Here is a 21806-nt window from a genome sequence, read left to right on the forward strand (position 1 = left end):
GTGTGAGGATTCACTACTCGGTTGCCTACCGAGCAGCCAGTAACGGCCTCGTTGAAAGAAGTAATGGGACTTTAGTTGCAGTGCTTCGTAAGCTGTGCACAAAGGACCCGTCATCCTGGGACAAGAAGCTCGAAGAAGCTGCGTTTGCTGTCAACTGCACCTATAGTGCAAGCACTCGTTTTTCCCCGTTTGAACTACTTTTTGGGTATGTTCCAAAGCTCCCTCGCCAATGTCATCGTCCCATTGAAGCCAAAACTCTTCAAGATCGCCTCCTAACGCTGTCGGAGTACCGCAGTACCGCTGCCAGCAACACCGAAGAGGCTCAAGAAAAACGCAAGGCAGCCTACGACCAAGCCCACAGACATCATTCCTTTCGCGTCGGTCAGTTTGTATGGGTTCGACGCCAGGAGCCCATTACTGACGGCACAACGAAGCTAGCCCCTAAGTTCAAAGGAGTCTACCAGATCATTGACCAGAAGACCCCGGTGACATTCGTGGTGTCCCATATCACAGGACAAGGGACCCACAATCGGATCCGTGAACGGTTGGTCCATGTCTCCCAACTGAAGCCGTACATCCCACCATATGTCGAACCCTACCTCATGAACGACCAAACCGCCTCCGTCCCTGAAGCTGCCAGTTCTCCAGATGCCCTTGGGAGCGTCTTGCCTGCCTGTCCAACAGCCAGTGCTGACCCCGAGCTTCCATCCCCTGGACTTGGCCCTTCTAGACCTCAACGAGCAAGACGACCACCCGACTACCTGGCGGACTATCACTTACCAGAGTGAAGATTTTTGTGCTGTGCAGACCAAAGGGACTTGGTCTTGTTAAAGAGGGGCCGGATGTGAGCGAGCTACTAGCGCCACCTACCACGGCCCGCTCTTTTAACCCTTACCGTCAAGCCTGGCCGAACAAGTGTTCCGGCATGCTCTCTGTTTTGGCGCGACCAAGCCATGTGGCGCGTCAGCGCCTCGTACCTTTTCATAATTATTGCCAGTTAATAAACCTTTATTCGATTGTTTGGCCCCGCCCTCGCCTCAGCGCCTCGCCTGGCCAACGCCCGGCCGTAGTCCTCACAATATAAATCTGGCTGCATTGTTCTGAAGATTCGAGCCTCGAGATTAGGTAACTTATGTGCGGATTCCAAATTATGCTTGCATATTCTAATGTTGGGAGGATAAATGTTTTGTATGCAAATAGTTTCGTCTTAATCCTTACTGAAAAATATCATTTGTATGAGAAATTTCTGTGTCCAATAAACACATATGAATCATACAAGATATATAAGAACATATAAGAGCCCTATAAGAACCACATAAGAACTAGATTAAAACTGTAAAAGAAACGTGTAAGTTTCTTATATATCTTATATAGTTCTCATATAGTTCTTATATGGTTATTATATATCTTGTATCATCCATGTGTTTATTGAACACGAACACTTTCTCGTACAAATAGCTTTTTCACAAATTAAGTGTTTTTAGTGCACTATTTGTTATTTGCTCAATCGACGATAATGAGTTTAAATACATGCCCAAATACTTGTACAACAATGAGTGTTAAAGTGGTTGGAAAAGTAATGAGTACTGGGTTAGTGTTTTAGTGGACTTAATTATGGACATTTCTTTGCATTTATGTGTTAATTAATGTTCATCTGCCATAGAGAACACTATGATGATATTGTATATAAATCGTCTTGGACAATATTGTGATCACTATAGGTGTATTAATATTCCGGTAAAAAACTGAAGCATCAGCGAAAAGTCTAATTGTCGATTTAATTGATGATAGGTGATTGATATATATTAGAAACAATAGAGGCTCGAGTACACTACCCTAAGGGACACCTGATGCAACAGCAACGGGACGCGAATTGCCAGACAAGTATAAAAGTAATAACATTCTAAAATTGTGATGTGCTGGTTTGAAAAATGTATTGCACATAGTTTGAAAAATGTATTGCACATATTTTGACAAACATTTCTTAGACCTGTGATAAACCTGCATAGGTTCAGCAATTCGATACACTATGCCTGTTCAAATATAGTACTTGTATTGCAGCAAGCAACGTATCTGGTTACTACATCGAAAAACCACCTCCGACCTATTTCTTGGCAATGTCATAATGTGAAAACTTTATATTTGCAAAAAGTACCGTAATACCCGAGCGTTGCCCCATAAGCTGATGTACTTCAACAGTACCGAGTCTGTGGCACAGTTAGGGCGGCTAAAAACAAGTTTTGTAGTGGGCATGGGAGCCTCATATTCAGAGTTGCTTGAATTTACAACACAGAAGAGTTATATATAAGAAACTGGTCACCTTTGAACATAGCGAAACGAGGCTCCTGGTATCCATAAGTTCTGAAAATATCCGTCTTGAAAAACATTTATACAAGTGCATCTTCGATGCTGTAGATTTCGTGACACCGAGACACACAATATCTGTGCAGCAGGTTGGCATTTACGGTGTAGCACCACGAGATACCCAAGACTGCTACAAGCACACCGACTATCTGCACATACACACACACACAGATTCACCGACTTCAGAGGGCAGTTGCCTTTGCGTGAGGATGAAGCGCAAGCATGTTGCTGGCTGGACAGGAACTAATTTGTTCAGCCTTGACCTCTTAGCTCTTTTCTTCTTAGATGCTGCTCTGGCATTTATAATATTGTTGTCATCTTGCAACAAAAGGTTTCTCAGTGTAATGTTTTCACTGCAGTCCAACGCATGTTTCAGCTCGAACTCACGATGGGTTCGTCACGCCAGGCGTCAGACATACTCTTCCTTGGTTTGAGTTCGCTTCTTGACATCCGTGACGGTTGGCAGCGAGTGTCTTTGATCGCAGAGTTTCAGCTGTCTGTTTCTTTTGTTTGGCATTCTTGGCATTAATGCGAACATTCATTTTGCTGCAAACATGTCGCACGAAAATACTTGGGCATTTTTTTGCGACAACAACACGTGTTTTAACATGAGCTCATTTGTATGTTAATTTTCACAGTCGGCAGTCTTTTTTCTTGGCGAGTAGTTCCATTATGAGATATGTAACAAGTCGGCACTGGCTGGGCATTACCAATTGGTGAACAACATAAATGTGTTCTACAGCATTTACACCAGCAGTCTTCCTGTGCAAGCAAACTGTAGCCAACTTGTTTCGTGCTGTCGATGCGGCCTTGCATTTTTCGCCCCTTAGGTTTTTCAAGGTGGTGTAGACTGCACGGCTGGCCACATAGCCCAAGGCCGGGAGGCTGTGTCTTATTTTTTACAGCCCAGGGTCACATTGCATGTATACCACGTTGCAGGTAGGGCGTCAAGTATCCGCTCGCTTGGGAAGATCTTTCTCGTTTCCATCCTTGCTAGCTGTAGTGATCGTCGACATTGTGCTCCACAGCAGTGTTTTGTTTTCATCTTCGTAAATATGCCTTGTAGACACGTGATATTAGAAGCAAGCCAGTTGCCTATACGTTCCGAAGCACTCTTCTAAGGTGCCAGTTTTCACCTTGTCCCATGGAGGCCGTACAATAGCCCGAGTTCATCAAAGCAGTATCCGGGATGTGTATTTGACCGCTTCTGTGGGAAATAGAACGAAAAAGGAGGAAATCATATTAATCCAAAGAAAGGTAATGTAATCAAAAATTATTATAAAAAGAAAAAAAAAAGAAAGAAAAAAAGCTCTTCCTTAAGCTGAAGTGGTTCCGTATTTGAGAAAAAACACTGGCAGTGTTTCGATCTGGTATTTTGGATCACAAACGTCAAATTATTCTTGAATTTGATGTTCCAAATGCGCTATAATAATAATAATAATAATAATAATAATAATAATAATAATAATAATAATAGCTTCCTGGTGTGTGGCGGGATTCCTTGGGGAGCCTGTAGGGGCTCCAGCTAAATTGTTAGTATATGGCTCTGGTGTATGGATAAGTAAACTGATCAATGAACCATATTCCGGCTTGCGTGCACTCCAATCTACAGCTCAGAGACCCGTTAAAATATAGATCGTACTAGTTAGTTTTAGCGGATCATTTCTGCGCTCCGATGAGGATACGCAGAAACGACACAATGTACTTATGTTTTGTTTTTTTTTAATTGATGTGTTGGTTGCAACCGCGATAACCTATCACTTGCATACCTTGCGAAAACATGCATTCAAACCTGAACTCATAAATCAAGTCATTTCTATTTAGTTCTGCTCTGCACCTACAATAAGCGCCAGCATTTGAATATGTTGCTTCCAGGCCGCAACCAAATCAATCCCAGGCATGCATTCAGCGAAAAGTAAAAACAAGAAACGAAACCACGATCATAAAAATCAAAAAGTTCTCACCCTGCCATGCCGTCAAGGAGCGAGATCTTCCCATCGATTCGCTGTATAGTCTACGCTTTCGTGGCCATCCTTGCAGAAACTCAAATATGGACACTTTTACATCCAGCTTTTCGTCAAAGCGCGGATAAACAACATCTGTACGGAATGACAGCTGCGACAATCGAAAAGCAACGTTCACGTTCACCATGACGTACACACAACAAGTCGCAGTTGTGTTGTATTCCAAAATGTTCTCGATCTTACTCGAGAGTAGAACTTTCGACCCTCGGCGTCCAAAAACCTACTCGCTTCTAGAGTTGTCCTAGTCGATTCCTTCAGCCCTATTGTCACTTGACCCAACTCGCAGGAGTAGTTAAACAAACCGTCGAAGAAAGGAACGCGACGGACGACCGTTGGGGAGAAAAAGAAAAAAGAAAAGAAAAACGCGACGCCGTGGCGTCTTTTTTGTTTACGCCGCGTCAAGACTCAAGCGTGCAAGCGTAGAGGGAAAGAGAAAGTAAAAGAGAACGTGCATTGCAAAGAAGCCAACTGTCAAGGGGAGCCTTGCGGAGAAGCGCCCTACCAGTTCAGCCTACTTATGCCGACGCTCCTTGAAGGGTGAGAGGGGAGCGCTCCGGCTTTCCATCTAGGTGGTGTTGTTCAAGGCCGCGAGGCGGAGAAGACGCGAGGCCGTTCCCTCTCCTTCTCGGAGGAACATGATGTCAACATTCCTGCCAAATGCGCCTCTTTTTTTGAAAAATTCGGTCATCCGATCGAGATATCGCTGTATGAATGATGTTTTGGTGTTTGTAGCATCCCGTTGCACGCTTTTGCCGCGTGTTCTGGGGAATCCAGATTTCGGTTCAGCATCCCTTTAAGCGGCCGCTTGTTCCTGCCATTTATTTGAATGTATGTTTACTGGGTTACAAGGTTAAAGACAGGAATCAACTTTGAACTGATAAGAGACAAGCACTCACAAAACACGTTGGAACCAACAGGGTGCACGGAGTCGCTTTCACTAAAGTGATTACTATACACAAGTGAGAGGTTCTCAAATTTCGCTTTCCTAATTTCAATGTGATGGCAGATTCCTTTATCAGTTTCGTTTTGTCCGAATCACACACACAAAAATCTTTATTTGCGGTGGTGTACGTTGCAGTGGGGTAAAGCGCTGGATATTCCATTTTCATCATCCAGCTCTTTGTACTGGGGTAGAGAACAGCATACCACCATCTGAGCGCTTTGACACCTCATCGCCTTAAGTGTTTGTTAGCATGACTACGTGTGCCACGGTTTCAAGCGTTTGGTGAAATGTCCTACTACAAGTATCACTTGACCGAATAACCACAACTCGCGAAACAGGCTTCGCTGCGCGTTACCCAAACAGCGTACGAAGCGAGCTGACGAGCCGAGGGATCCAAGATCTCTGTCCCAGTCTGTTCTACCCGTGACGTCACAAATGATGATGATGATAGCTAGAGAAGTGCACCTGTAGTTCCAGCACGCCGCCACTACTGTATATGTGCGTAGCACATGGTCGACGCACGCGCAACTGTCCACGTGAGGGACGGCGACGCATTTCCCACAAATACAAGAACTAAAATGACCGTATAAACACGTTGAAAGTGTTTCGTGAAAGAACCAAGCAATTATTACCATTATTATTTCATGGTCTAGTCTAGTTTCGGTGTTTATTCATAATTTTTTTTCAACCGACCCGTCCGTAAATTACATGAAAGTTTGAATGACAACTGGAAGCACAGCACATGAGCAGAAACCCGTATTCGCGAGAACGGAGTGCCTGTGAATACGCTCTGCTCACTACCAGTGTAGGACGTCACCTGTGTTCTACTCAGTGGCGGATACAAGGAGGGGGCGACGGGGGCGGCCGCTTCCCCCAAACAAAGTCGACCCCCCTCCCTCCCCCCTTCTCGGAGGGCAATTTGACATGGGTGGACCCCCCGTGCACAAGAAAGAATGGAAAAATAGTATCCTTAAAAATTCCCCCCCCCCCCCCACCCCCAAAACGGAGTTCTGGATCCGTCCCTGGTTTTACTGTGTATGACGTCACCACTTGGTGTGTATGACGTACTCGGGGCCCGGGGGTGATGCTCTGTTCCTCCAGCGGCGAACTGCATCCCGGTGCTGGTGCCGCGCACGACGGCCAAGCCGATGCTGCACGGCCACCCGTACCTGGTGATCAAGGTGCACGAGGAACACCGCGACCGGGGGCTGAGCAGCAAGCCGCACACCCGGCCCGAGACGGGGCAGGTCCACGCCAACCTGTCCCAGCACAAGGGCAAGCGCCACGAATGGCCGCCAGATGAGAGCGTCGGGTATGTCCAACCGGAAGTACTCTACCAAACATGGGTGCAGAGAATAGGAGGGGAAATTTTTTTTTTTTTTTTTTTGGTGTGCTAATTACGTCTTCAAGGCTTCAGAGTCACACAACGCTGCGAGTGCAATCAAAACATTTTTCGAATCCAAGTGCCGGTCGGTGAAGTCCCGTTCCCCCGCAAGTTTGACAACTCTTGGCTGAACGACCACTCGGCTCTCGCTGTCGAACTTTGGTGTATTCGCGCGACGGAGTTTCTTCTATCACTGATGTTAGCGAATCCCCCGAGCTCGTGGGGAGCCGAGGAGAGTCCGCGACCGGCTTACAGAATATCCGTCGTCCCGTCGGAGCTAGGGAGCCTACATACTCGCCGACTCCGGAGTGGGCGGCTCCATAGTCGGAGCGACCCCTCCTTTGTCCTCCCGCTCTTGGGGAAGAATTATCAACAGCTTTAAAGTGTGGGGTGATTTTTTTTTTCTGCCTTTTGTTTGATGAACCCCCGCCCAAAAATAGCCAGCGAGCTAAAAAAAGAAAGCGTCTTGATGCTATTACGCTTTCATGGGGACTTGTCCCTTGACTGTAGATGAGCAATTTAGCCAGTGCAGTACCACTGCTAACCTGGGGTCTTTAACGTGCATCACGCAGTAGTGATTTCATGAACGCATGCCGGTACGAAACTCATCCAGATCGAAACGGGCAGGGGGGGGGGGGGGGGGGGGGGGATATTGAACCAGCAGGTTCGCGCAAAGAAAGACTCCGGCGACTCAACTACATGTGACTCCGTCGTGGGAATGCTCGCTTGGATTTTGTGCACCGCCTCCTCCTTCTCGTGTCCTTGCCTTCTCGCAGGTTTATGACGTATTTGGTTTTCTCCGGAGATAAAAACTTCTCGTGCGAATACACCATAAAGACTGTCAGACGCATGGTGGAAGAAGTGTCTGAACGGCGCCGCCTCGCCACGGAGCTAGTGTGTCGTCGATGGTTCCATGGCCTCCGAGATCTTGAAGCGCGCGTACGCTTCTCCGGCCGTCCCATTCGTGCGGGGAGGGCGTAATCGGAAAAAGAGGAGGCGGCGTCTCTCCGCGGGGTGGCGCTCCCAACCCAGTCATCGACAGCATGGCGCGAGGGAGAAGACTCCAAGAAAAAGTATTGTTACGTCGAGTTACTGCAAGCTCTACTTACCGATATTTGAGTATTGTGGTAGAGCGGTGAACAGCTGCCCCTGGGCCGGTTTGCTCATCTTGCGGCCGCGGACGCGGCTGCGGCCAAGAGGGATTTTTATGTCACGTGACCAGCTCCTTGGGGACAAGGAAGTACCTAGCGTCCCTGCCTAATGGCGGAGAAATCCGTATCGCTTCGAGCGCAAAAGCCTGATTTCGCTCGCAGAAACTGACTGCATGGACTTTCAACCGGAGTCTAATTGACCGCCCCTTTATACTGTAGGACCGGCAGGTAAAGTTACTGCCAGAGACAGTAAATATGATCCAAAATAAAGAAAAAAACCACGCGAGATAAAAGCGGTGGCAGTATATTTACATACCTCCGTCAGCGCCGGTGGCTCGCTCTTTCTGCTGTGTTTGAGAGGTTAAAGCGCCGGTACTTGTCGTCGTGGCGTGAAGGTTCCGGGTTCAAATCGCACTAAGAACCTTCTTTTTGACGGTGTTCGTTTTTACGAATCATACACTTGCACTACAGCGCCTTACACGGTTTTTACTGTTACTCCTACCTGTTCAATCGAAACACTGGCAAGAAAAAAAAAAGATCAAGGCAATTTAACGCGCTAATACAATCGTTTCAGAATGCTCATTAAAAGGAAACTAAGATAACAGCACCGACAAGACTTTCACACAAACGGAGCCGAAACAAGTATCCTTTCCCCAGCAAGTACAATTTTATGTGTTCTTAAATATACAACGCTCTTGCTAGGACTCTTTTCAATAATAGGAGGTGCCTATTTAGTACTAATAAAGACTGCAGTTGTGACAGTTATAAAAAAAAAAAGCTTTGACAAAATTAGCAAAAAAAAAATAAGACTAGCAGCTGTAGATGCATTGATTGAGCGAAATCCTGCAGGCAAGGCAGCAAGTCAAACGTCCGAGAAAGTCGTAAAACTGAAATAAAAGTGATCATACTTTTACTTGCCTGGAATGTGATAAAAGGTATATTTTTACTTTTTACATTTTGATGTGGCAATCGTTTCGTAATATTAACACACTACTTGTTGAATTTGAGTTAGAATAGCAGACGATCACAACCGAATGCAAAAATGAATCAGGCGTCGACATCGCAAACCATCTCGCAAACACCTAAAATGACTGGATCAGCAGATGGAATTAAATAGAACAGTTGGAAAACGGAAGCAACAAATTCTAGAGAAATTCAGCAGCGCAGTTACCTGGCGAACGAAGAGAAGGGCATGATAAGATAATGTCAACTTTCCGCGGAGTGCACGGCAGATCATGCAGGAGGCGTGGCGGAAGTTGGTAAAAAAAGCCAGAGACATGTATGCGCTCTTCCGAGGTCATGAACAGCGAATTGGTGAGTCAAAAGTACAGGGCTTTGTCTACATCCTTATTAAAAGTGCACTGCACAAAAAAAAAAAAAAGAGTGTCTGGCGTGATTTGAACCCAGAACTGTCACGCCGCGACGACAAGTACCGGCGCTCTAACCTCTCGACCACAACAAAAGTGTTTTTTGTTTTGTTTTGTTTTTTTTTTCTTCGCGTGACGCCGGCGCTGGCGGGGGGTATATAAATATACTGCCATCGCTTTTACCTCGCGTGGTGTTTTCCTTTATTTTGGCTCATATTTACCGTCCCTGGCCGTAACTTTACCTGCCGCTCCTACAGTATAAAGGGGCGGTCAATTAGACTCCGGTTGAAAGTCCATGCAGTCAGTTTCTGCGAGCGAAATCAGGCTTTTGTGCTCGAAGCGATACGGATTTCTCCGCCATTAGGCAGGGACGCTAGCTACTTCCTCGTCCCCATGGAGCTGGTCACGTGACATAAAAATCCCTCTTGGCCGCAGCCGCGTCCGCGGCCGCAAGATGAGCAAACCGGCCCCGGGGAAGTAGATAAACAAGCTGTGATGCTTAGTTAATTTGCGATATTCATCTGGACATGTGGCGGCTAGTGCTGCAAGCGCGCCTTTGGATATATTTGACTGCAATCTGCAGCACGTATAAAAAAAATTAGCTCCGTACATAAGAAAGAAATTGGATTTCCATAAACAAAAATAACCATGCTGCACTTCTTTTTTTTACGCGCGTTGTTTGACGCAGCTTTTTGACCCTGAGCACGAGGTCTCATACCATGTAGTGCAATCCGTGCTGTCCTTCTTTTAATATCTTTGATATTTATTATGCGCGGGTCCTATTGCGCTGTTTGCTTCTACTAGGAGTACCTTTAAGCCGGGGTCACAGTGATTATACATTATACAAAAGACAGTCTGCAGATATCAGTCACGACGATATACGTGGTTAAAATGCAGCGTGCCAAGTGTCTCCATGAACTCGTCGCCGTGCGGCATTCGAAGCTCAGATCGAGTGGTGACTAGCATTTGAATCAGTTTGTAGTCTATAGGTAGTCTTCTAGTGACCGTTTAGTTTTTGTCACATGTTGCACAAACCACCACATCCCGTTATGTAGCTGGCACTTTGTGATGTAACTTGTTATGCAAACTACAGTGACATATAAAAATAATAATTCTGGTGTATTTATAAATTCTAACCTTGCTCCAACCTGGTTTCTTTGTTATTCCAACTTTCAACCTGGTTTATATACAGATTCAAAACCTTAAATGCTGCAAACATCCTCTTTTTTTTTTTTTTTTTTTTTTATATTATTAGTCGGACCAATCTGCAGGCCTAGGCAGCTCGTTAAGAAAAATCACCCCACTGTCCTTTTCTGCGACCATACACGCGCGGAAAGGACGAAAAAACAAAAATGACAAGCAGCAGCAAACAAAACCATCTGTCACAGTTGAAAAGAAAGGGAAAAGTCGTGACGGGTTTGGACAAAACACGGGCAAAGTTCTATATTGGCCACTCTTGCTGTGTAGAACCTAAATATATATATATATATATATATATATATATATATATATATATATATATATATATATATATATATATATATATATATATATATATATATAAAGCAATATTGCCGTCTTTTGCGGTGGTCTGCGAGAAATTTTTAAGAAAAAGCACCCCCAGTGCAACCTCTTCACAGATATTGGGGATGCGCGCGCTCGTACGTACGAATGGTTTACGCCGGCGAGGGTGCGCATTGTGTGGGCGCGCATGTGTCCGTGTTGATGGTGGAAAAGTCCTTTGTGTCACCTGGTTCCATGCCTTGTCCGTGTTCCGTGTTGATGATCGAAAAGGAACGCCGCGCCGCTAGTCCTCTGGAAGAACATTCGCTGTACACACACCCGAAACGTACAAAAACATACACGCACACACACATGCTTCAGCATATGTTTCTCTCCGCTGTCGTTCCTCTCCCAACCCCTGAAACGCTTCCAAAAAACATGCCGCTAAAAAAAGAAAAAAAAAAAAAGTGATGGTCGGTTTTGCCCGCTTTGGCCCGCCTTGTAGACTTCAATGCAAAGCCCGTACCCGGCCCGGACCCTTCATGATTGTATCCATGAAGCCCATGGCCTGTGGTGTGGTCCGTGCAGATCTCTACCCGCGACGCTGACGGCTCGCCGCTCTGTTGGATGGATGGATGGATGAATCCGGCTGAGCCCTTTGGATCGGGCGGTAGCTTACGCCACCTAGCCATTTTGTTTTACCATTTAGGCTTAGAATATTTAAATGTGAAATCTATATTCACTCCGCACTGCAAAGAAAGTGAGGCTATAAAAACCCCCTTGCCATCTGTTATGACTGGGCAGACAGCGCCACCTCGCGGCGAGCGACGGATTAAGCCCCATAGACCGATCTCACGAGGAGTTGCGCGACGCCACCGCTGCCGCGCTGCATTCTGGTACCTGTAGTTCTCCCCAGTTTTCCGGCCGCGTCGGCGCGCATTGTACGCCCGGCGTTTGGAAATTTTCGGGTTAGCGCGAGACTTTTAGCCAGGTGTTGACTCATGGTTTTCAATCGGTGGCTTCACATGTTGTATGCCACGGAGCTATAACAACAGCACCAGGCAAAAAGGCCTCGGATATTATGTCTTCCCGCAAGAAAGAAGCATGGCAAAGAAAGGTCGACAGAGCCGGACAGAACGGCAGGAAAAATAGCGTTTTACGATTTGTTTCGCGATTTGCTTCATAATTTATATCCAATTATTGCACGTCAGCTAAAATAAGTAAGATTACAGGGCACGAGACATAGAGCGTGCCGAAGTGTTCCGTAAGCTGGAATCTCTCTGACCATTTGCTCCGTAGCGGCCTATTCGTTGGTCTATCTCAAGTAGGACCTCCGCACTGCTTTGCGGAGGCCGCTTTTAATATTTTAATACAATTCTTACTCGGTGTATTTTGGTGGTTATAACTTATAACTTTTATTGTGACGACATGTTTCAAGCACAACTGTGCTTCAAAAGATTAGGACAGTCACTAAAAAAGAGCAGCGATTCCCGATATGCACCACTTGATATAAAACTACTTTTTTTCGGAAGCAGCCTTCATTTTTTTTTTTTTCATACCAACGCGAAAAGATTACATAATGCAATTGAGAAGTGCAACAGGTACTTACCGGCAAAAATGTAATGAACGAACCACATCCATTTTGTGGTGGTCTATTAGGCTGGTGTTACTGATCCATTCTGCACTAGCACCAGTCGAGACCGCAGAAAAAAGCTTCCCCCGTCGGGCGACTGTTAGCGTTCGGATCTTGAGCAAACAAAATAAAACTGAATAGAAACTGTGCACGAAATATCATCTCCACCCCAAGCTTTCAAGTATCTCGCATGGTTGCTTCTTTTTGATAGATGCCAATTATTACGGCGCGTCAGGCATGGCCTTTCTGTAGATCAGTTCTTTGTGTGCAGGCTTCTCCCGCTGTTCATCTGTACTCTGTCACACAGGCTGTCAACCAGAATGAAACGACTTCTAGAAAACTATCGCTGACTGAGAAAGTCTATTTAGCTCCTCTTACTTGATGGCTGATTAAACGTTATGCACAAGACTGAGCACCACCAAGCTCAGTTTTTCATCACATTTGATGCTGTTCCGTGGTGCTACACCGAGCCGATGGTCCCTCGAATTTTCTTGTTCTTTGCTATTGCACTAGATGTTCACTTGTTTGCAAGGTACTTGAGACGTCCGCGGAGTCGGAATGCTCGAGTAGTGGCGCCGCTGTTTTTTAGTTTTGTTTTTTTTCGCGGCCGCAGCAAGGTATATGTACATGGGTAGCGAAGCTTCCATAGAAGCCCACATGTCGAAATAATGGCGGCCCATGGAGCTGCTTTAGCGCCATCTATGAGTCGTGGGGACACTTCCGGCGGAACAAAAAATCAACAGGAAATGACGACACTTCCGGAAAAAAACGTGACGTCATGCGTGCGTGCGGTTTCGCGCGAAAATTAAACAAAACTAATTCCAGAGATCGCAGGTAAATGAACGACATATACTCTAAAAAGTCTCAAACAAAGCTCCGTGTTTGAGCTTTGTTTGATACTTTTTAGTGTATATGTCGTTCTTTTTACCTGCAGTCTCGGGTTTTTCTTGGGGTGTTTACACCTTGTGTTTACTCTATACTGGAATACTGGATCGTTTACACCCTTATTTGCCCTTGCTCTTATATTTTGTTTGAAATGTGTTTTTTCTACAGCCGACTTTGTTAGCCGACCTGCTATGAGAGTAGTTTCATTTCGTCACACCATCGTGTCTTCGCACTGTGGTCAAACTCCAGCCGTGGTGTTTTGCTTTTTGTTCCTTCATGATCCCTGGGAAATATGTGAGAAACCTTAAAGCAAATTATGTAATGTCGCAAAAAACAGTGAATCAAATTGCTGGAGAGTGTTGGGCGTATGAAATACACAACAGTAACTCTAATGCAAGTCCAACGTCGCTTTTACAGTCGCGTTTTATTTGTTTTATTCACTTAAAACCATTAACTCAGATTACTTACTAGAATTATACAATCGGTATCAACTATTTTCAAAAGGTCATGGTCGAAGAAAATTAGTAGATCGGTACATAATGCACACTGTTATAACATAAGACATTGTACAATCGGCTGGATGTTGTGAGGACATTGACTGTTGATAGGCAGCCACTAATGACTCGGAGGTTCCACAGTGTTCCGACGACAACTGAGGCCACCACTGTAATACACAGAAAAGCTACACTTTTCTACACATCCCTTGGGCAAGGTACCAAAATGCTGAAAATACCTTAACTTGCATCTGCTGGTGCTGCTACACTGCAACGCAGCGATTGTTTGGTGCAGGTCAAGGAAGCCAAGTGGAGAAAACCCTCTTGGAGCCCTGTGGTATGCTGCACTTCATAAGCCAGTTTTGCTTCACAGCTTTAAACTCTATATATGTGAATAAGTTAGAAGACTACATTACTCCTCAAGAAACCGAAGAAAATGAAAGGCTCGAATAGAACATGCCTGCACTGCTTTAAAAAGTACTCTGGGTGGTCTCACATACGTAGTCTGCGCTGTTGCTGCCTAGCTTTACACTTTGCTACTGTATCAAATGGTCAGCAATCTTTTCCCGCGCGAACCAGTGCAGAATGACTCTGGCAATCAGAGAAAACAAATTATCATAAAAGCTTTCGTCACATACAGTCAGACTTTGAAATCTTCTGGTTAAAAAGGACACAAAGAGTCCGCCCTACGTTCTCCTTTGAAATTAGGTTGTTGATACATGTCTCCAAGACTTCCTCACAAGCTTCAACAAATAATCTGAAAGAAGCAAAAGGAACTGAGAGGATTCCAAAGTGGGAGTCGGCAGTTCCTTTCACACTCAAATACAAGACCACTTGATTTTCCTCAGAAAAGCACGCATTTTCTGTCCTCAGCTAATATTTCTGGGATGTTCCTACACAGGAATGAACCTTGAGGAATTTCGATGCCAGCCACCCAGCAAAATAAACCATGTTGTTCTCTTCTATTGCCAAAGGGTAGTTTGAAGGCGAATCGTCTGCCGTGGTCAGAAAAACTGTGCTTCCTAAGGCAAGACGAGGAGAAGGTGCCAAAAGGCCTGCTGGGAACGTAGCAAGGAGAGACATGTCATCAGCTCAGTTTGATTTTTCCGACAGCTTGAATAGGTTGCTAATCAAAAGGTGCCTGAACGCAGCCTAAAATTGACGGAAAGTGGAGTTCGTGTTTGCACCTGATTTTGAACGTATAACAGCAAAAGTGTTTTCAAGGGTGTCCTGGTTCAGATGGCGGTTTAAAAGGTGGGAAAAACCGCAATTAACCGCGAGGTGATTGCTGGGCAGCAGTAGAGACCTAACAGTTAAGCAGAAGCCACGAATGCAGTGCGGCTGCCTTCCACATCCGAGTACTTGCAGGCTCTTAAAAACCAGAATGCACTCTTTCAGAAACTCCTCACGGATAGAGCCGTTACAGATTGCAGAGGCATATGGCATCTGCAGATTTCTGCGAGCTATTTAGGCTGTCAAAGAGACGGTCGATTCTTTCAACAAATCTCGCTGTGTGAACAGCTGTGGCTGGCAATCGCTAAGAAGTAACAAGGGCATACATTGCAGCTGCGCAGTGATTGCTAAACACTTGAGCTGCTAGCTTCACCGACATCTTTGACGAGAAGGTCAAATTAAAATGCTTCTCCTTCAGCTTTGGCATAGAACCGATCTCAAGTTTACGGTCCTTTTCATAAGCTTCCTTGATGTAGGAACTTTTCACTATGTAATCACCAACCTTTTAGTCGTATTTAAATAACATGTTTCTTAGTCACTTCAAAAGGTGCGGAGCATCGAAAAGTAAAAAAAAAAGTGGCTCGCCATTGATCTCTACGTAAGGCTTTTCGGCAGTTACGATGATTGAAAAAGAGACAGGTTCTGGCACCGTTTATCGCATACAACAGCTACCGGCTTCAGGCCAGCGTCCACAAGGGCGCTGTAGCACTGGAAAAAGAGATCTTTTAGTGCATCTGAAGGTGTGCCTTTGTGAGCAAAAAATAGCCAAGCGGCTGCTTCCACGGTGTTCCGACTCCTTTCACCATGAACGTGAGAGCCTTATTTGCCAGTTTTTTGCCTTGCTGTCCACTATGTTCTTTAAGTCTTTTAAACCTGTCAGACGAGGGGTTGTATGAAATCTCTTTTTTGATGTGCATTTCATCAAAGACTATGCTACAGGCCCGATCGGCTTGAGGAAAAGAAGCTGCCCGCCTCTTTATTAGCTCGAAAATGCCAGGGTAAAATCCAATCTTTAGTGGCACACGCTGAAGCCATAGCTGCAGTGACCTTACTGATGGCAGCCTGAGCAGTCGCCTGCAATACTTATAGCCTTAGGGGCTATGAAAGTAGAGGCCTAAAGCCAAGGCTTTGTTGTGGCTGCACCATCTCCGGCCAAACCGGCTCACATTGCTCATTCTAAGCTGGGCTTCACCGAGTGCGGCGACACGAGGAGACACATGAACGGGGACACTCTCAACGACTTAGGCAACAGTTTTCATCTGACGTTGTCATTGCAGCCTTCTTTGCAGCCTCTTGTTACGCTCTTGAAGCTGTCGCACCTTGGCTCTCAGGCGTTCACCTTCTTGTTGCCGATGCTGCGGCTTTTGCAGGGTGCTGCAATTTGGCAAATGATCCCAGATTAGGTCTCCAAGAAAAACTTGGATTCGCCATCAATTTATTAAATGTGTAATCTATTCACGCTCAAGAACATTCCTCAATGATCTGAAGTGTCTAAACAAGAACCGCAAGTTTGACAAACTACACATGCAATTCAAGTTTAGGAAAGCAACAGTAGATCTTTATGTTGGACTAGGCACTTCATGTTGGCCAGAGACCTGATAGTCCAAAAAGACAAGGGCGCACACAGAAACATGCAAGTCAGAATAGGAATCCAAACTGTGAAATGCATTTTCTTAAAGCTTGACCATGCCTTACTTATGCCCATGGCATTGTAACAGTGAAGCGCTCTCACAACAACAGGCGACTAAAGTTTGGCAGATAGGACAAGGGACCATGACAGGCTCAGCATCACACACATATGACCACAACAGCTTTTCGATAACTTTAAAAAACACTGTCTTACGTGAGGCTTTGCGGGAAGACTTATGATTCAGTGAAACCGGTTCAGCTGTTTTGATTTGACGGTGTTAACACCTGCGTGCGGAACTTTTTTTTTTGTCTTTTTGTGTGCTTGACAATGACAATACCGTGAAACAAAAATGTGGTGAACTTTGAACAAACTTCGATTTGTAGCTGCCAGCTAGTCGGTCTGGTGTTATGTGACCCCTTGCGTCATCTGCTCTCAAGATAAAGTTTAGTATTGTTTTTCGAGCCTTGGCTTTTTTATTTTTGCGGCCTGATCTTTTATAACTTCACAAAAAAAAAACTGCAAAAGAAAAAAGTTTGCATCATAGAAAGCACTCACATTTATGAGAAGGCTCAGCACAGCCAGAGAGAGAGTCTCTTGGCGACGGTGAAGAAACCAAAATATCCATGTCAGCCACGTCCCCGCGGGACTCTTGAGCAGGAGCAGCATCTTGACGTAGAGCGTAGCTGTGATCAACCGTTATTACTGCAGAAAGGAGCGGGTCCGCCGCAGTTTCCTCTTGTAACTGCGCTTTTGTTACGCATTCACTGTCCAGGGAGACAAATGACACAATCTCTTCGTCGAATTGTGTTCCGCCTTCGTCATCTGGCACCGGAAGCCTGGAAAGCGCGTCTGCAACCTGATTTTCACTGCCCCGCTGGTACTCGACTTGGAAGTTGTACTTCAGGAGACGGGTCGACCACCGCGTAATTCTGAGTGGGCGAAGACCATTTCCTCGGGTGTTTAACAGTGCAACGAGTGCCTGGTGGTCTGTCCGCAACTTGAAGCGACGACCCCACAGGTACGTGTGCCATCTTTCACACGCCCACAAGCATGCAAGGGCTTCTCTTTCCCCCGCCGAGTACTTGCGCTCTGCCGGGGTCAGCGTACGTGATGCGAAGGCGACCGTCTGGACTTCCGTGCCGTGGAGTTGCTGAAGCACGGCTCCAAGCCCGTACGCCGAAGCATCGGTAGTCACAATGATGGGTAGGTCTGGATTGAACATCCTGAGTGTTTTTGAAGACGAAAGCAACTTCTTCACTCGGGCGAAGCTCTTGTCCGCGGTTTGGTCCCAAATAAAGGGCGTGCCCTTCCGGAGGTACTTGCGCAAAGGTTCTACCTCAGACGCAAGGTGGGGAATGAATCTTGCATAATACTCGACCATCCCCAGGAAGGACCTTAGCTGCGTCAGGTCTGTTGGGATCGGAGCAGCTTGAAGAGCATCCACTTTTTGTTGCAAAGGAGCAATTCCGGCGCCGCTGACTTTATGTCCCAGAAAAGAGAGTTCTGGGGCGCCGAAGACACACTTGTTGTTAAGCTTGAGCCCTGCGTCAGAAATGCGTTGAAGGACCTCCTGCAGACGTTCCAGATGTTCTTGTTGAGTCTTGCCAAAGACGACAACGTCGTCAAGGTAAAATAGTACACCTTGACAGCCATGCAGGATTTTGGACATCATCTGCTGGAACGTTGCCGGAGCAGAGGCTAGTCCAAAACACACTCTTTTGTAGCGGAACAGCCCTTCGTGTGTGATGAATGCTGTTATGTCACGGCTGTCTGGATGCAATGGCACTTGATGGTAAGCAGCCGCGAGGTCTAATTTTGAGAAGTGACGGGCACCGTGTAGAGCGTTCAGCAGCTCTTCGATGTGAGGAAGCGGGTAACTATCAATTACAACCGCTTTGTTTGCGCTACGAAGATCAACGCACATTCGAATGGTGCCGTCTTTCTTCTGCACTACGACAATGGGCGAGACCCATTCTGAGGCATTAATGCGCTCAATCACGCCTTCTTGTTCTAGGCGTTTGATTTCTTCCGCGACGGCTTGCCGAGCCGCTTGAGGGATTCGTCTCATGCGATGTTGAACCGGTGGAACCGACGCTCGAATCTTTATCTTGCATTGGATTCCTTTTACTCGACCCAAGCCAGGGGTGAAGAGGTGATTAAAACGTGTGAGACACGCTGGAAGTTTTGGACTTTGCATTGCCGGTGCGGATGCGGTAGGCAGAATTACTGCCGCTTGTTTTTGTGGCATGGCACGCGCCGCCCACTCTTCTTGCAGCGCTGCAGACATGTCGTCGGACTGGCAGGTTGCATGAGTTGTAGATGTGGAAGGTGTTGGTTGTCGACCTTCCGTGTTGTCAGTAGTATTCTCAGATACCAAAGGAGGGTCTGGCAGTCGCGACTCTTCATCAGGCTCGTCAGCGTCGGTATAGAAGCATGTTCTGGCTGCTCCACTCATTTGAATGTCCAGTGCTACCACAGCGTCCATTCCAAGTAACGACGTACCGTTGTCCGCTATATAAAACAGCACTTGTGCCTGTCTCGTTTTGAACGTAACAGTGGCCGTGAAAGCTCCCAACACGTTGATGGGCTCGCGGGAAAAATTCAGCAACGTGACAGGGGGTGGCACAACTTTGGCGTCGCTTGCGAACTGCTGTATAAATGTGGACTTGTCCATTATCGAAACAGACGATCCCGTATCAAGCAAGAACGGTAGTGACGTCTTAAAGACTTTTACCGTAATGAATATTCGTGATTTGCACATTCCCGTGATGTGATTCACGAGCGTTGAGTCTTCGTCATCGTCGTCGTCGTCATCCGACAAAATCTGTTCGACTTTTTTGCGCCGCGGCCGTTGTGAATAGCCCTGGGGCGTGCTTCCGCAGACACCGCCGAAGTGACCTCGACGACTACACTTGTAACAGTAAAGATTCCGGGCTGGGCACGTGTCGTAACTCTGGCAGCGTTCCAACCCGTGTCCGCAGTTCGCACACGTTCGTCCATAAATTCTCTGACTGTTACGTCTTGGGGGTTGGACTTGCCACGAGCTAGGCGAAGGTGTGAATTGGACCGACCTACGACCTGGCTGTCCAGACCGTCGTGGTCCACCTCCAGACGATTGTTTCCGGCCGGTACCGCCACAGGTGGCACAGGGCGAAATAGCTGGCGCGCGTGCGTCGCGCGTGCTTCGAGATGTCGATTTTCGGCTTTCAGCACGTTCACTCCTTGCGGGAGAGCGAGAACTGTACCGACGGGAAGATTCTCGAGGTGATGAGTTTCTTGAAGACGGTGGTGGTGTATGATTCCGTCTCAAGCTCCTTTCTGTCGACGATCCTGCTTCGAAGCCTGCACTTCCGGTGGAAACGTTGCAAGTCGATAGAGAGTTCGGTGAAGGCGTCGATGCCGTTGTCCATTCCCGAACTTCACGTCGTGCACGTTCAATGTTGAGAAGCGTCTGAAGGACCACGTCGAATGGAAGAGCGGCATCTAGAACCATTCGCTCTTGCATTTTAGACGACGCGACGCCGATCATGAACTGTTTCCTGACCTCTGCTTGCGTTCGGTCTCCAAAACTTGCCGGAATCGCTAAGGCTCGCAGCGCCGACAGAAAGCCCTTGAGGGACTCACCCTCTTGTTGCTTACGAAGGTGAAATTGCAGCTGTTGCAGAGTCACGTTGACGGGTTGAGTGAACTCTGCTTCCAGGAGTTCCACCGTCTCTTTGTAGATGTCTCTCGCCGGTGGACGACGAGTTTGTTCGCCGCTTGCTGCTGCCGACGTTGCTGGCGCCGTTGCAACAGCACTCTCGGGCGTTGGTAATGAGTCGAATATCTGTTGGCCTGCTTCGCCGAGACAGTTGAGCAGCATGGCCTGCCGACGTTCGGCGTCGTAATCTCGAGCGCCAGTGGCCAGAAGATATCGCTCAAAAATGCGTATCCAACGTTTCCATGGAATGGGCGGAGTACCCGGTTTCGCCAAGAACTCTGGTGGAAGTCTGCCGCCGGACGTCGCCATCATGGGATGATGACCTTCTGCTTGCGAGGGAGGCCGTTCTATAGCACAGCCATCTTGAATGTGGCTGGGGACGACCGAAGGACGCGGCTGGACGAACAGAATAATTCGCCGAGAACCAGCCGACGAAACCAAGGGCGCAGCCGATGTCTTGCCGGTGAAGACAATCGGGTCCAGGAACTCCTCGTCGCCAGAAATGTATGTTGTGTCCCGGGCTACGGGGACACTGTGAAGTGAGCAGCCAGTCTGGTCCGAGCGTTCTGATAGACGGTTCTTTTATTAGATTGAGCCAATAGAATCAAAGAAAGATGAAGAAGAGAAGAATGATGATAGCATCGAACTATTTACAACACTGTGAAGAAGACGAAGTTGAAATCGAAACTATGTGAACACAACACATCTTGACGTAGAGCGTAGCTGTGATCAACCGCAAAAAAAGAAAGAAAGAAAGAAAAGCTTTTGTAAAAACTGCAAGTAAGAAAGCAAGTTCAAGAGAGTGGAAAGTTGGACAAGTTGGTCGTTCATTTAAGCTGGCAGAAACAGTGCCTCTCTGTGTACTTTTACTGCGCCTGTCTGTATACTCCTTGTTTCCTGTTTTACGTCAAGTTGCGCTGTTTCTACCACTTCTACCAAGCAAGCTCACAGAGAAAAGGGAATAAAAAAGATAGCACAAGCAATAATCGGCCACCACTTATTATTGGCCCCTAGTCGACTGTTCTCTAGTAAGGTGCACGAGTATGTGTGGTCCAATGAAGCCACAGAAATCCACTCTGCAAATTTAATGTGAACTTAGCAAAGGAGAAGAGGAAGTCCTCCCTTATTCCCCTATTTGAATGCATAAAAAGTATATTCACCTTCTTTTATGACAGGCTTAATTCAGAAGACTGGTCGTGAGGGTGACTACAGGAACTCCACCAGTCTGAGTGGCCGGAGTATGTGCAGCTCGATGAGGCTGGCGAAATCCTCTCTGAAAATTTAGCGTGAAGTTGGCCATGGGATAGTAGTTGAGTTCCTTCCTATGTGTCTATCCTAACACACGACAAAGAAAATCACCTTGTTCCCACGAAAGTTTCATTTCGGAAGACTGGTCGTCAGGGTGACTACAAAGCTCCGTGAGTCTGAACTGCCGAAGCATGTGTAGCTCAATGAGGATGTCACACTCACCTCTGCAAATTTATGGTGAATTCGC

General features: G+C 46.6%; 1 protein-coding gene across 1 annotated transcript in view; it reads left to right on the top strand.

Annotated features, from left to right (window-relative positions):
* The window catches only part of LOC8035741 (mucin-5AC-like), a 54875-nt gene that overhangs the window by 20541 nt on the left and 12528 nt on the right, over nt 1–21806 (top strand). Inside the window, exon 4 of the mRNA XM_002400233.5 lies at nt 6433–6643. Within this exon, the coding sequence (XP_002400277.2) occupies nt 6433–6643 (211 nt within the window). The remainder of the gene's footprint in view (nt 1–6432; nt 6644–21806) is intronic.

The sequence above is a fragment of the Ixodes scapularis genome, unplaced genomic scaffold, assembly GCF_016920785.2.
Source record: "Ixodes scapularis isolate PalLabHiFi unplaced genomic scaffold, ASM1692078v2 PGA_scaffold11__112_contigs__length_91849675, whole genome shotgun sequence".
Lineage (NCBI taxonomy): Eukaryota > Metazoa > Arthropoda > Arachnida > Ixodida > Ixodidae > Ixodes > Ixodes scapularis.